This window comes from Cyphomyrmex costatus, unplaced genomic scaffold (genome assembly GCF_001594065.2).
Source record: "Cyphomyrmex costatus isolate MS0001 unplaced genomic scaffold, Ccosl1.0 scaffold160, whole genome shotgun sequence".
NCBI classification, from domain to species: domain Eukaryota; kingdom Metazoa; phylum Arthropoda; class Insecta; order Hymenoptera; family Formicidae; genus Cyphomyrmex; species Cyphomyrmex costatus.
The window spans coordinates 66,313-80,048 of NW_017275610.1; the positions used below are offsets into that span (position 1 = coordinate 66,313).

At 33.5% G+C, this 13,736-nt stretch overlaps 1 protein-coding gene across 1 annotated transcript in view; it reads left to right on the top strand.

Moving 5' to 3' along the window:
* The window catches only part of dysc (whirlin protein dyschronic), a 79,509-nt gene that overhangs the window by 17,457 nt on the left and 48,316 nt on the right, over positions 1–13,736 (top strand). The window contains exons 4-7 of the mRNA XM_018536862.1: positions 5,771–6,094; positions 7,115–7,347; positions 8,074–8,368; positions 9,873–9,932. Of these exons, the coding sequence (XP_018392364.1) occupies positions 5,771–6,094; positions 7,115–7,347; positions 8,074–8,368; positions 9,873–9,932 (912 nt within the window). The remainder of the gene's footprint in view (positions 1–5,770; positions 6,095–7,114; positions 7,348–8,073; positions 8,369–9,872; positions 9,933–13,736) is intronic.

Below are 13,736 nucleotides of genomic sequence, written 5' to 3' on the forward strand. Positions count from 1 at the left end.
CAATTCGATGTGACTTATTCGGTTATCCAATTTGGGTGTTATTATGTAGCTGAAGATGACTCAAAAAAGAGTCGAAACGTACTATATGTGATTTTGAATAAAGGATTTAATATATCCAAGGAAATTGTTTGACGTACCAACAGCAACGTGGCACTCTCATTAGCCTCCTATATAGGGAAAATATTTATCGGATCATATTATATTATATTTATACAGGGTGACAAAAAAGTTGAACCCTAAATTAAACCATTCTGTGTTTATCAAATTATTATTAACGTATCTTTATAAAAATATGAATTTTGGAATATTAGTTATATGTATATTGTTAAATAAAAATAATAATTAATAATTAAAATGACTATTTTCTTTGCTCTGATACAAGCTTTAAGAGGTCTTCAAAATTTGTTTTTTTATATATAGATTCTACCATAAACAGACATTAAAGACCTCATTTTGATATCAAAATGACGACAAATAATGTCAGTTTGCCACCTGGATAATCTGATAAATACACAAAAGTTTTATGGCCAAACTTTCTTGTCATTCTGCATTATTCAGTAGGAAATTATAATATTGACGTATATATATATAGTGTTACTATGTATAAAGCCTGCTGCATACGATGCTTGTTTTCTTGCTGGATTGTTTGCGTTTCAGTAAATTATTAGAACTGCATCACACAGAACGCAGAATTCCCAGTAATTTATCAAAACGTAAGCAATGAAGGAGGAAAACAAACATCCATGTACCGCAGGCTTTGCTTTATGCTCAGTTCCGATTTTGCTTGTGGAATTCGGGAACGCCGGCTGGCGAAAGACTTGGTCTCTATCTGGCATCGATCACCATAAACAGGATTAAATTGCCCGGTCGTAAGGGGCCGTATAGGATAACGGTGGCAGCGGGACTCGTTATTTCGTAACGGCTCGTCAACGAGATACTCGCAAGAAGCGTGATCACCAGGACGCGTGCTACGCAAACAACACATTCAAGCGAATGGCATTACGCCGCTTTATTTCCGCCCCCCTCCTTTGCAACTATTCTCGAACGATGACGCTGACGACGATGTCGACGAGGATGAGGGTGAGAACGACGTGGCGGCGCCAAGCGTCCCGGCGCCCTCCGAATCCATCTTGTCATTTATTTTCTTTACATAATACACGAAGCTTCCATGGATGCGGCTGCCTTACCTCGAAAGGGAAAAGAACGGCAGATAACTGAATGCCATTCACGCGCAGTGAAAAAGTCTCTTTGGAAAATCGTCAATTATGTAGAACGTCCCTCTCCATTATATGCGACAATACGACTCTGATATCCTCCGGTCATTAATAATTTCACGAAAAAAAAGTTTACGACTTCATTATTATTAATATTTAAACTTCACTCGAAATTTGAATTAATTGAAAAGCTTGCATGCACGCGCGCTGCAATATGAGTTAACTAACATTTTGTAAAACTAGAAAAAAATGAACTGTGAAGTTAAAGTGAAGAGAAAAATGTATATATTTGTATATACACATTGCTACAAAAACTCTCATATTTTAGCACACATGTCCGAAAAGTTTATTACAGGTTTACCTACAGATCGTAAATAAAAAATATTACGGAGTAATTTTCCATGGAAAGCTGTTAAAACTAATCAGTTGTTTTAAATTTTTAAACACACATAGAAAATAGGAAAATATTTTTTAATAAAATATTTCTAATCGTCTTTACTTTAAAAAATCTACTAAATGGTCTCTATTAAAAAATATTTTATTTTTCGTATTTACTGTGGTTCGTTAAAAAATGACAGCTAATTAGTTTCAGCAACTTCCCAAGAGACATCCTGTGTGTGTATGAGAAGAATAAAGTTTTTCTGCATTAGGTGGTGATCTGCATTGCTGAGTGATAAAAAAAATACGATTGCAAAAAACAAAACATCGATATAAAAAATAGATTAGCCCGACCTTTAAAAATACAGCTGAATATGTGATATTGGAATGGGAACGGATGAGTGATAGATTCCTACAAATAGAGGAGAATCTATTATTCATCCATTTTTACCAATATTCAGCTACGTTGTAGCTTAGCAAGCCCTTCAATTTTAAGTAACGCATGTATCAATCTAATATACAGCACCGCCCAAGTGTTTTAGTAAATAGCAAAAATATTTTAGAATAAACATATAAGAGATAGAAAAATTGTTTTCATATTTTACATTAAATATTTCTTAACTTAACATTTTTTTCTGTATATTAAAAAAATATATATATACCCTTTAAGCTCTCAGAATTTGCATCATAATGAACTAACGCTGGCATGTTAATTTGAGTGTTTATTTGATCACTAGCACATTAATATTTGTTTTTATAAACTGTGATTGCTTCTTTCAGTCTTCTATAACCGACGATGATGATTGTAGAGTAGAATACGTTATTTGCTCACAATTTTTAAGCTTGACTAAATATTTGTTTACTAAATTCAGTTTTTACGCAAAAAAAAAACTGAAGAAATTCAAAACAGACAGTAGTGAGCAAATATTTAGTCAAACTTAAAACAAAAAATGTAGTGCTTTAACAATTCTTCGGGTCAAATATACATAAAAGATCAACATTTAATTAATAAATACAAGTGACAAACAATCAAATTGTGTTTTCTGTGAAAATTGCATTGATTGAAAATTTTAAATAATACTATCTATATAATAAATTATGCAAGTATATTTATTTAGCGAATCCTAAAAATATGTATTCGACAATTTAAATACTTTAAATGTTGTAATAAGAATCTTGACAAGGAAATTCCACAAATTCTTGGAAAAAATATATCACGAATCTTTCCTAAAAATTCGTACAATTTTCTTGTCAAAATTCCTCTATATAATATCTAAAACATTTGAATATATATGTATAATATTACAATAATTTAATTTATTTAAAAAATTTGGTCATATAGTTATATTCTTCATGTAATAATATATATTATTACGTATTTTTATATATTACAAGATTTTATTGAAAACCTTTTTATAGTCAAAATATCGTTCTCAAACAAATTACTGCTGAATTAACACAAAAATCTAAATCCATATTTTTTTTATTATAAGTTTTAAAATATTTTATTTAGTAATAATTGATCTCCCCAGTTAGTTACGTGAGAAGAACCAACTTTCGCGGTGTCTGTCTACACAAGTTGACTCTCCAAGATGTCGTAGGCTACAATTCTTACAATTTCATCATCGATAGCAAGGAGACACGCGATCAGGGTCGATCTGGCTGACCCAGAAAACGATTTCGTCGGCGAAAGCGATCAGAGCGATATCCGCCGGATAGCATCGTAACTCGCGGACCACTCGTAGATATATAACTGCTTCCGGATGGCCAAAAATATGATGGCACGCAAGCCTTTTGCAGATGACGCGGATCTTAGACGCGATAACGCTAGTTTTAGGGCTCGTCTTGGCCGGTTCGAGTCGGCCAAACGGCTTCAGTGTTTCATGGCATGAATTATTTATTTAATCGGTCGAATGAAAAGCTAGACGCCGATCACGGAATCGACTGACGTCCAACTATCCTAGAGCTTTTCATGTGTTCTCGACAGCTAATCAGATGTTAATTTTCTTTGTATGTGACACGACATGATGCAACATGTCGTGAGTTAGATGGATATGGAACTTCCAAGATGAGAGATAACTAAGATTGATCGGGCAATATTAAGTCACCATAGATGAAAATTTGAAAAATGATATTCCTGGCATGACAGAATTGATTGAGAAGTCAAAAATTTAGCATTAATCATACATATATTAGTGAAAGATAAAATTATAATTAATAATTACTTTAATGTTTATAGGAATCATTATTTATTATTATTATTATTATTATTATTATCTATTAAGATAGTCAAATAAAAGATACTTTTTAAATTCTTTAGAGTGGATTCTAAAAATTGAGACAGTGTTGGAAAGGAATGTAAATTTAACGATAATAAATATGTTAAACTTCAGCTGTATATATACTTAATTTTAAATATATTGAATTGTTACTAAATATATTTTTTTGAATGCATTAAACATTTATTGCATACTATATAATTATTGCTGAATAATTGCATTGATAATGTATATTTTTCACAAATAATTTTTGAATAAGTTTTTATAGAAAACATCGAGAGAGAACAGAGTTTAGAAAAACTAATAAAGTTCACAATTGCTGAAGCGCATGCGAAATTTTCGAAATTCCATTTGCGAATTGTCTGTCACACGTAAAACAGCATGTCCAATTTGTGTGCGACGCGATTCGGAAGGTGGAAAGTTAGGTAGGGAAATGGATAGACACGCGGTTTACGATACGTCCCGAAAGGCGCATCTCCGGGATCGGGTCGCGGCAAAATGCATTTACCAAATGCGATTCCGCCATCGTCGCAGAGATGAGACAGCATTTTTACGTTTCCTCGTTCTAAAGGCGTTTCCGGCGTTACGAGTGCAAGGAGGAAAAGCGTCATTTCCTGTATGCCGCTCGTCGTCGTCCGGTCGCGTTATGAAAAAGCCGTCAGGACGAGGTTGCCCCAGGAGAAGAGCTCGTATCTTATTATTTTCCGCGGGATCCTAGGGACGTCGCGATCCGGGCTGGGTCAAGGATAGGGTAGGATGTGACGTCACAGGCTCTGCCAGGAGGATCGATATCCTGCTGGTTGCCGAGTGGCGTCACATCGCCGCGAAACACGTCTCCGTTGGTTTCTCTTCGTTAACTTCATCTATTTTACCTATAAACAGTCACTTTGAATGCTTTGCTGTTCTTCATTAACTATCCCCCTGCCGCGTGTTTGCGCAAGAAATTTATCTCAAAATGTTAAGCCTTTGTTTATTATTTTCTCAATTTCCTTCTGTTATTGAAAATAATTTTGTTATAATTTTTATAAAAATTAATTTGTACTAATGCATGCATATTTTTAATTTGTACAGAGATCTCAATTATAAGGAAATTATATAATTCATGTGTAAATTTTTTAAAAATAATTTTTTTAAAATTATACAGCTGACAAATGTAGAAAGTGTCATGCAACATGTAAAATTATATAGGGTCTACAAGTTTGCTCCCGCCGTTTTTACAGGTATAAAACTATCTATATGAAAACGGCGGGAGCAAACTTGTAGACCCTATATAAAAGTTTGAAAATAATAAGATACTTCAATCATTATTTTTTATGCCTTTTTAAGAAATGGATGCTGTATTAGATGTATTTTTTTGATAAAATTAATAATTACTAAAAATTTGGAAACATTTTAAAACATAATACCTAAAATCTCCAGCCTATTTTTAAAAAATGTAATTTAAAGAATATTATTAATACCTATTTCTTATGCTCTTTGATTATCAAACTATTCAACCGTAAACATTAATTTATATGCAATGACGATAAAAGATATCGATCGATTACACTGAGAAAAAAAAATGATTGCAATAACTATTTTACCAACTTAGTTTACAATCATTTTTGGTCAACTTATATATTTTTTAGTAGATTTATAAATATTATCACTAACATTATAGCAATAAAAACTACAAAAATGGAGCTTCTGACCATAATTATTTATGCAATTATAATTACAAATACTCTAAGCACTTTCCTTTCACAATCAGTAAATTCCGCCACCGAGAATTCATATCCCAAACCTGCTCAAAGGACTCGTACAGACTTTCCATCCCTTCAATCATCCCTTAATAAAAATTCATCCTACACACTCCTTTATGTCCCGCGATATTGTACAACATTCTCCACGTTCCAACAGATGCTGAAGTCCTGCAGGACTCTGAGCATGACGGTGCGAGGACCCGCCTTGGACCCCCGCTGCCGAGGTGGTCACCCCGTATGGTCGTCGTCGGGTCGTCCACAGTCCTGCAGTTGGATGGACCGCCAAGGTCGTCCGGCGTCTCCACCGCCCCCTCATCCACCCCGTGATTCCCGCTACGGACCGAGGACGCGAAAAGTCGAGCTGTGCATCGAACCCGGCCAATCTCTAGGCCTGATGATCCGTGGCGGCCTCGAATACGGCCTCGGAATCTACGTGACGGGCGTCGACAAGGACAGCGTCGCCGATCGCGCCGGGCTCCTCGTGAGAATCACGCTTTTCTGTTAGATCTCAAGTCTTTACGACAGATTTCCGAGGAAAGCAAGCGACCAACTCAGCAAGCGCAATTTTTAGCGAAAGTGTATTTTATTGAATGTACTACACTCTTAGATATCAAAAAAGCAATGGTAACCCAATCTTTGAATTAAATAACATTTTGTTATTTTCAATTTTCATTGATGTCAAAATGTAATCCATTTCTGTAGTTGAATTGTTTAGTTTCAAAGTAAACAATGTCCACATTAACGTATGCATTTCATATAATGAATCATAAACTAAATTTGAATTGATAAAATTTGAATACACATTTCTTGAATTAAATTATTTAAATTCCATTGTTTTAGTGAAATTAATAATATATTATGTAGGAGCAGTGACGACCTGTAGAAATGATTAAAAATAACTCAAATAATGATTATTTGTTAATGTGCATATTATTTAGTTTATTCATTTATTTATAGTTTATGGCAGTAAGAAATATGAAACTTTGAATTAAATCATAAGAATATTATTAGAAACAAAATTATGTGATTAATTTATTTGCGATGAGGTTTAATTGACAACTTAATAAAATCTAAAGTTTCTCTGACAACTACTTTGTGCGTTGGGGTGAGTCACAAGGTTTGTCTTATGATTTTTTATATTAATTAATCATAAGTTAGTTTTAACAGATTTTGCTACTATCAAATCTGTCAATTTACTGTTTCCATCCTTTGCATACAAAGGATAAACATATATAATAGCTGAAGAGGACTCCAAAGTGAGTCGAAACGTACAATGTGATTTTGTCATCAACCATGGAATAAAGAATATTAAGTAAAAAAAAATTTTATTTGCGTACTATTATCAACGCTGCACTCTTATTCGCCCGGTCTAATCGCCATTATTGTTTATAATGAATATTTACTTTATTTCTCGACACTGCTCCATTTTATTTACATCCTTCAATTCTCTCATTCATGAATCGAGTTCTAATATGAGATGCAATGTCTCGAATGATCGCAGGTGGGCGATCAGATTATTGAGGTGAATGGGCAGAACTTCGAGGAGGCGACGCACGACGAGGCTGTTCAGATACTGAAGACCAACAAAAGGATGAGTCTGCTGATACGTGATGTCGGCAAAGTGCCCCATTCGTGTACCACCAGTCAACCTATAGTAATCCCGACCGCCCGATATCCCGAGCACGATCCTTCACTTTTGGAAAGTCCCGGGAATCATCGTCCACCCAGTCCCGCGTAAGTCGCAAATGTGTTTTTATAAAAAAGTTTAAATAATAAATTTTAAATATAATCTCTATTATATGTACCTATATATCTAAAATATATATTTTTTAGAAATATAATCTCATCTATACTGTTTCTTATTAATTTTATGTCTAAAATTTACTTTATATTTATACCGATTAAAGACAGAAAAAGCGGAAAGAAACAGAAATAAATTTTGAGTATTTACAAAGTATAGAATTAAAAATTTTGCAAAATATATTTGGCACGAGATATGCAAAGTTTCTTGATGATTTTTAAATTCTCGCAAAAATTCTATTTCAAGTATCAATATTAATTCGTTATATAAAAATTGTTATCTGAATTAATAACATTAATAAAATCAATAATTAAACTTGCATAATAATATAAAAATAATATTTGCTGTTAATCATATGATTTATTAAATCGTGAATATTGAACGAAGCCAGCTTAAAAGTCAACACATCGTCACGTGTATTCCGGATAAAATTCATGTAAATTATATTTTCAACTTAAATGTTAATACAATGTACAAACAATGTTCAGTAACTACTAAAAAATTAATTAGCCTACTACAAATACATTTTCAAGTAAAACGAAAATGTTGACGTTTTAAGTTTATCCGAGTATGTGTGAGTCTACTTGTAGTTTACTTCTTACTAATTATTTAATGCCGTTCAATTTTGATTTTTGATGGATTTTTTGAAAATCAAGAAGCAGCACGAATGAGTGGAGGCATCGGAGTGGCGTTCACACCGTTTCGGCAGCCACCGCCGCCATGGTGGAAGAGAAGGCGCGGGTCGTCCTCGCTAGGAGCGAACGAGCCGCGCTCTCTCAGCTGTTGGCGGATTACAGGACGAGAAGGCTGACGATAGAGGATTTGATCGTCAGCCTGAGCGATCTGTTAAACACTCACGAGAAACTGACGCTGCTGACGGAGCTCAGGGAGTTGGTTGACAACAAGGACAGAGCGGCCTTCGACGATCTCGTTTACCGACCCCGAATAGCAATGGCCAGGGTAAGTGATCCTTAACCAAAACAATTTTAATCCCGGAGTTGAGAATATTCAGAGAATATATATAGATTATGTACGGAAACTTAAATTATATGAAATATTCAAATCATGTAGAATATTCAACGAGAATTGTTAAGTTAGAGCACGTGTCCAGAATTGTCAACAAAGTATTTCTAATTCTAGCAAAATTCTAACACTGATACACAAAATTGAATTAATAATAATAATGACGAGATATATAAAACTTATGGAAAACGTATTTAGGAAATGTACGCAATAAGGTTTCGTTTATTAAGGAACGACAAGAGAATCGTATGATTAAAGACAGAAGTTTGCGAATTTAGTTTCAGAGAAAGGAATAACAATAAATAAATAAGTTCTCATTTTAATATTATTTACTGCTACATAAGATATATAAAAAATGAATCTGTAATACAAAATTTATTAAAAATATTAGGATTTTTTTCTATCGTCAAAAACACCCAAAAATTTCGAGCTTTGCGATAATTTCGTGATTTCTAAGAAAATAAATAATGTAATTGTTTTGAGGACATTTTGCTCTACAGAATGTGAATTGTCTAAAATGGACATTAAAAAATACTATTATGAAATAATAACAATATAATATAAATAACGTTAAGTTCGATACGAAATTAGAGTTTTATGTTATCATCATATTTTGTAATAATATTTTTTTAATAGTTTATTTTAGGTTTAATTTGTACAGTAAAATATCCTGAGAAAAATTAGATTAAAAAATAATAGATTGATTCTTTAAAAATCGTGATAAAACACGAAACACTCAAAACAGACCTATAATCTCCGATAACACAAAAAATTTCTATATTTTTAATAGTATTATAAATTAATTTTTTGTATCTCAAATATAATAGTAAATAATATTTAAACGGAAAATTGTTCATTTATTCCTTTACCTAAAATAAATTCGCAAGAGAGTTTCGTGTTCAATTTGAAAAGCTCGTATCCTGACCCGTTTAATGTTAACGTATGCAAACATTTGGAATTGTAATGATTAGTTTCAGAATAATCAATTCACATCTCGAAATAATGTATTTCTATATCATCGAACGCATTTCCATTATTATTATATCGTGACAATTATAGAAAAAATTAAATTCGAAATGAAGATCAAAATGTATTTTTGATAAATTTTTAAGATAATTTTAAATACTGGAACACATATTTTTTCTTGCTGCTACAGGTAAATAATCACAAAAATTATAAGAAATTATAAGAAAGAAGTATACTAACAAGTTCTTTTGCTATTTTGATACGAATATTTCTTTAAAGAAGACTAACACTTACGACAAAGTAAAGTAAAAATTGTGAGATAAAGAGTCGAGGGAGCTGCAGCGGTTTACGACCGTCGCGTCGTGCCATTTCATCGGGACGTGAATCGCGCGATTAGGAGACAGGTGAAAGAAAGCCGAAAGTCCGGCAAGACGACCTTTAAAATGGTGCTTCATGTTTTTGTTTCCAGAGAAAAGGCGACCGCGCACACTCGGACCTGATAGTGACACCCTCGCTCCACGATCTTCCGGTGAGTCACACTTATCTTCTACATTCTATTCATATCCCTCGAGCTTACATAGAACGCAAAGTCGTACACGTACATACACATACGTACATAATTACATACACATCACACGCATAAATTCTCGGATACACCGCGCGTTGTGCGCATTGTTATACTCACGTACAGGCACACGTACACGTTTTCTATCAACTCTTGTCTCTACGACGATAATGTATGGAACCGAGTACTTTTTTTCCTCTCTCTCTCTTTTTCCTCACTTGCTGTGTTCTGTGAATCTCTTGCTCACCCTAATTGCCGAGACACTCGAAATCGCTTTTGCGTGCTCGCCCTTTGTCGATGGACTCCGCGGGGAAAGCAACAGGGAAATATTCCCCGAAAGTTCCTCGTCGCACGCGCGCGTTCCTAATCGACAAATTGCGGCCGTTGGGAAAATTATTGTCTATCCGAGAACGAGCGAAATTATTCGGACAAAGGGAACCAATCCTAGGAGAAATGTCCTACAGCAATTAATAATTCGTAACAAAAGCGCCAAAATTTATAACAATCAACGGAAATAGCTCGAAATATAATTACTGTGCGACAGGAAGTAAAACTTGTCTGATTATTGCATCAAAATTTCAGAAGTAACGCTTTATAGTTAACTAGACTTGCGTTACCATAAGCGAATTGATGTAAATTGATGATTGGAATAATATAGATTCATGTTTTTTTTCGTAAGAGATCTCAAAAGATTATAATTACGATATAACACAAATAAATCTTTATTTTTATAAAGTTTAGGTATAATACCGATGACACTTGCTACCGATGAATATTTTAGTACTTTTGTAGACTAAATATTTAGTATTTTAAAAAACATTTAATATGTTTAGCATATAAACATTAAATATAATTTAATATACCTGAGTATCATTATTGCTATACTAAATACTAAATTAGTATAAATAGATTAAACACACAAAATATACTAAATATATAATACTTTATTACATTTATATAGTAATATATATCAAATTAGTATATAATATTAAAGTTCGTAAAATTAGTATAAATAATAAATATAACTTAGTATTTAAGTATATTCATCGTGTTATACCTAAACTATATTTAAATACTATATACGCGACAAAAATAATATAGGCGCAAAAGCGAAAAAGACTTGAAAATAAGTGAAGCAACGTGAAAATAAGAACCACTAGGGAAATCGATACAAGCAATAAATATGGGAACGGACATTCGGTGATCAAGTTATCGCTCGTTATCGGTGACCGGCACAAATGCAACCGACGACGGTCGAAACAGGATGGAAATCCACGAGTATCAATCAAGTATTGATTGGAGAGGTGCGAGGGAATGGAGAACGCCACGCAAACAAGAAGGATGCTCTTAGGAAGAATGAAGGATCCCTCAGCGGAGAATCCGCGATCCTTCCGGAGGCCGTTTCGCGAAAGAATCCTTTGCGCCGCTCTCTCAATCGAGAGAGAAAGAGAGAGAGAAAGAAAGGGAGGTGCGCAATATCGATCGCCATCACGATCGATTCCGTTCCGTTTGATCATTCCGGTCTGTCGTTATCTTCTCCTCGAACAAAGCATGACTTGTCTTTTAGGAAAATGACTTGCAGCCCCTTCGTCTCTTTCTCTCTATACATCTCTCTCTCTCTCTCTCTCTCTCTCCTTCCGCGCTGAGAACAACAGCTGCCTGATGATGAACAAAACTCGCTCTCTAATATAAGGAAATATCGAGGTCCGTTGAGCAAATGACGTGTTCCAAGCACGGCGAACAATTTCTGCCATATTTCTGCCGCGTTGTTAACGTTTAATGATCTCTTCTAACGTTACGCCATATACGCGAATACGTACGGAGCCTGTACGGTTTGAAAGCCACGCTTTTGAATTTCTTCCATCAATTGAAAAAAAGCACGTACGCTAGTAGCGCTAAATTTAATATAATATGAAAAATTAAGAGAAAAATCATGTGATTTTTAAGTCAACATACATCTGTCGACTTTTCGTCTTTCTCTTTTCATTCAAGCGCCCTGTTTGGTTTCTTAGAAGCAAACGCTTTATATCCATTTATATATTTCTAGCGCCATAATTGCTTACGTCAATATATATAATAGGATTAGTTGTAGTAAATTAATTAGTAATTCGTTATTATTAATTACGCTGTTTGTTTAAACGACATGAGATTCATTCGAACGAATTTTGTTCGTCCAAGCGCAGCTTTTTCCTCGGCGTGTCTTTTTCTTTCTTTTACTTTCTCTAGAATTACGCCATAAACATTCTCTTCTTCTACTTGTCACCTTCTTCTTCTTCCTCCTCTTCTTCTTCTTATTCTTATATTGACTCTTAGTCACCGCTACTGCTATTACTATTATTTACAATCTTGCTTATATGCTGCAGCGCTACTTTTGCTCCCTGTAATTAATCCGTGTTTGCCGGCAATTCGGAAAATCGATTCTTTCATATTGAATTCTTTTGAGACATGCCTATTTTCATCTGTCATTTATTCTCCTTTTCTATTACATAATCGTAAAAAGCAAAGAAAATATTTAATTAATTACATTTAATTCGAAGGAATCGATAGCGAGTAATTGAGGGTAAAGTATCGGATGTCACTTTATAATTATACGTTGCATAATTATAATTAGACAGAATGTAATTTATATTATAACACGTAAATTATAATATAAATTACGTAAATATAGAATGCAACTTACAAATAATGCTGTATGTATCGTGTAATTTATAGATACAAAAGTATCAAATATTCTAGAGACGTATTCCCATCGACCAAACATTTAAAAGTGTTCATGTAAATATGCGTTTAGAAACGCTTAGTTTTGGGAACAAATGGAACATTATTGTTTAACAATTTCAAACGATAAATAGAACAAGTAATGAACGTTTAAGCATTTTTGAATATTCTTTTTCGATGAACACTCTTTATTACATATTATTATTTATTATATAAATTCTTCACAACGATCTCCTTTAAATAGTTTACCATATAGCTTTCAATCTTACGCATTTATACAATTTATACGTTATACAAATTATTATAAAAAGATTAGAAAATCATTAATAATCCTAAAACTGAACGTTTCTAGTGTTTAGTATCTAAAAATGTTTAAATGTTAATTATTTGTTTCATTAACTGCTTAATATTATCAAACAATAAAATTCTTTCCTTAAAAATTAAGCGTTTCCAAACTCATGTTCGTATAAACTTTCTTTAAAGTTTGGAAATGTGTGTCTGTAGAGTATTTGACACATACTATTAATTTACATTGTATTTGTGACAAACATCTCGTCTAATTTCTATAATATAATTATAATTATGCTATAAATAACAAAACTGTATTTCTATGAACGCCGCTCTCTTTACCGCAATTAAAATGATATATAATTAAGATTTCTCATTGCGAGAAAATGTTGCGCTCTTGCACATACATTCTCTCCCTTCTTATCGTTAGTTGGATACAATTTGTTAGATGCCTGCCGCTAACAGACAAGTAGAAAGCTGCTGTGCTCGCCAGACACCATCTTCCTTCCACCTTCTCTCTCACTAAAAACATTATGATACCCGAGACGCTCGTTCCGTTTCGCGGTTTCCGCGCGAGCTAAGCAAAAGTCGAGCAAACTGCAAAGCGTTTCGTTCTCCGCGGGAAAATCGCAGAAAACAATTGCCTCGTGCAAGTACAACCAAGGACTTCGATTCTTTCCCTCGGAAATTTTTGCAAACTGAGAAGTGATCATTTTTTTACATTAATACTCACAGTGTACGATTAACGACACGATTAAACCT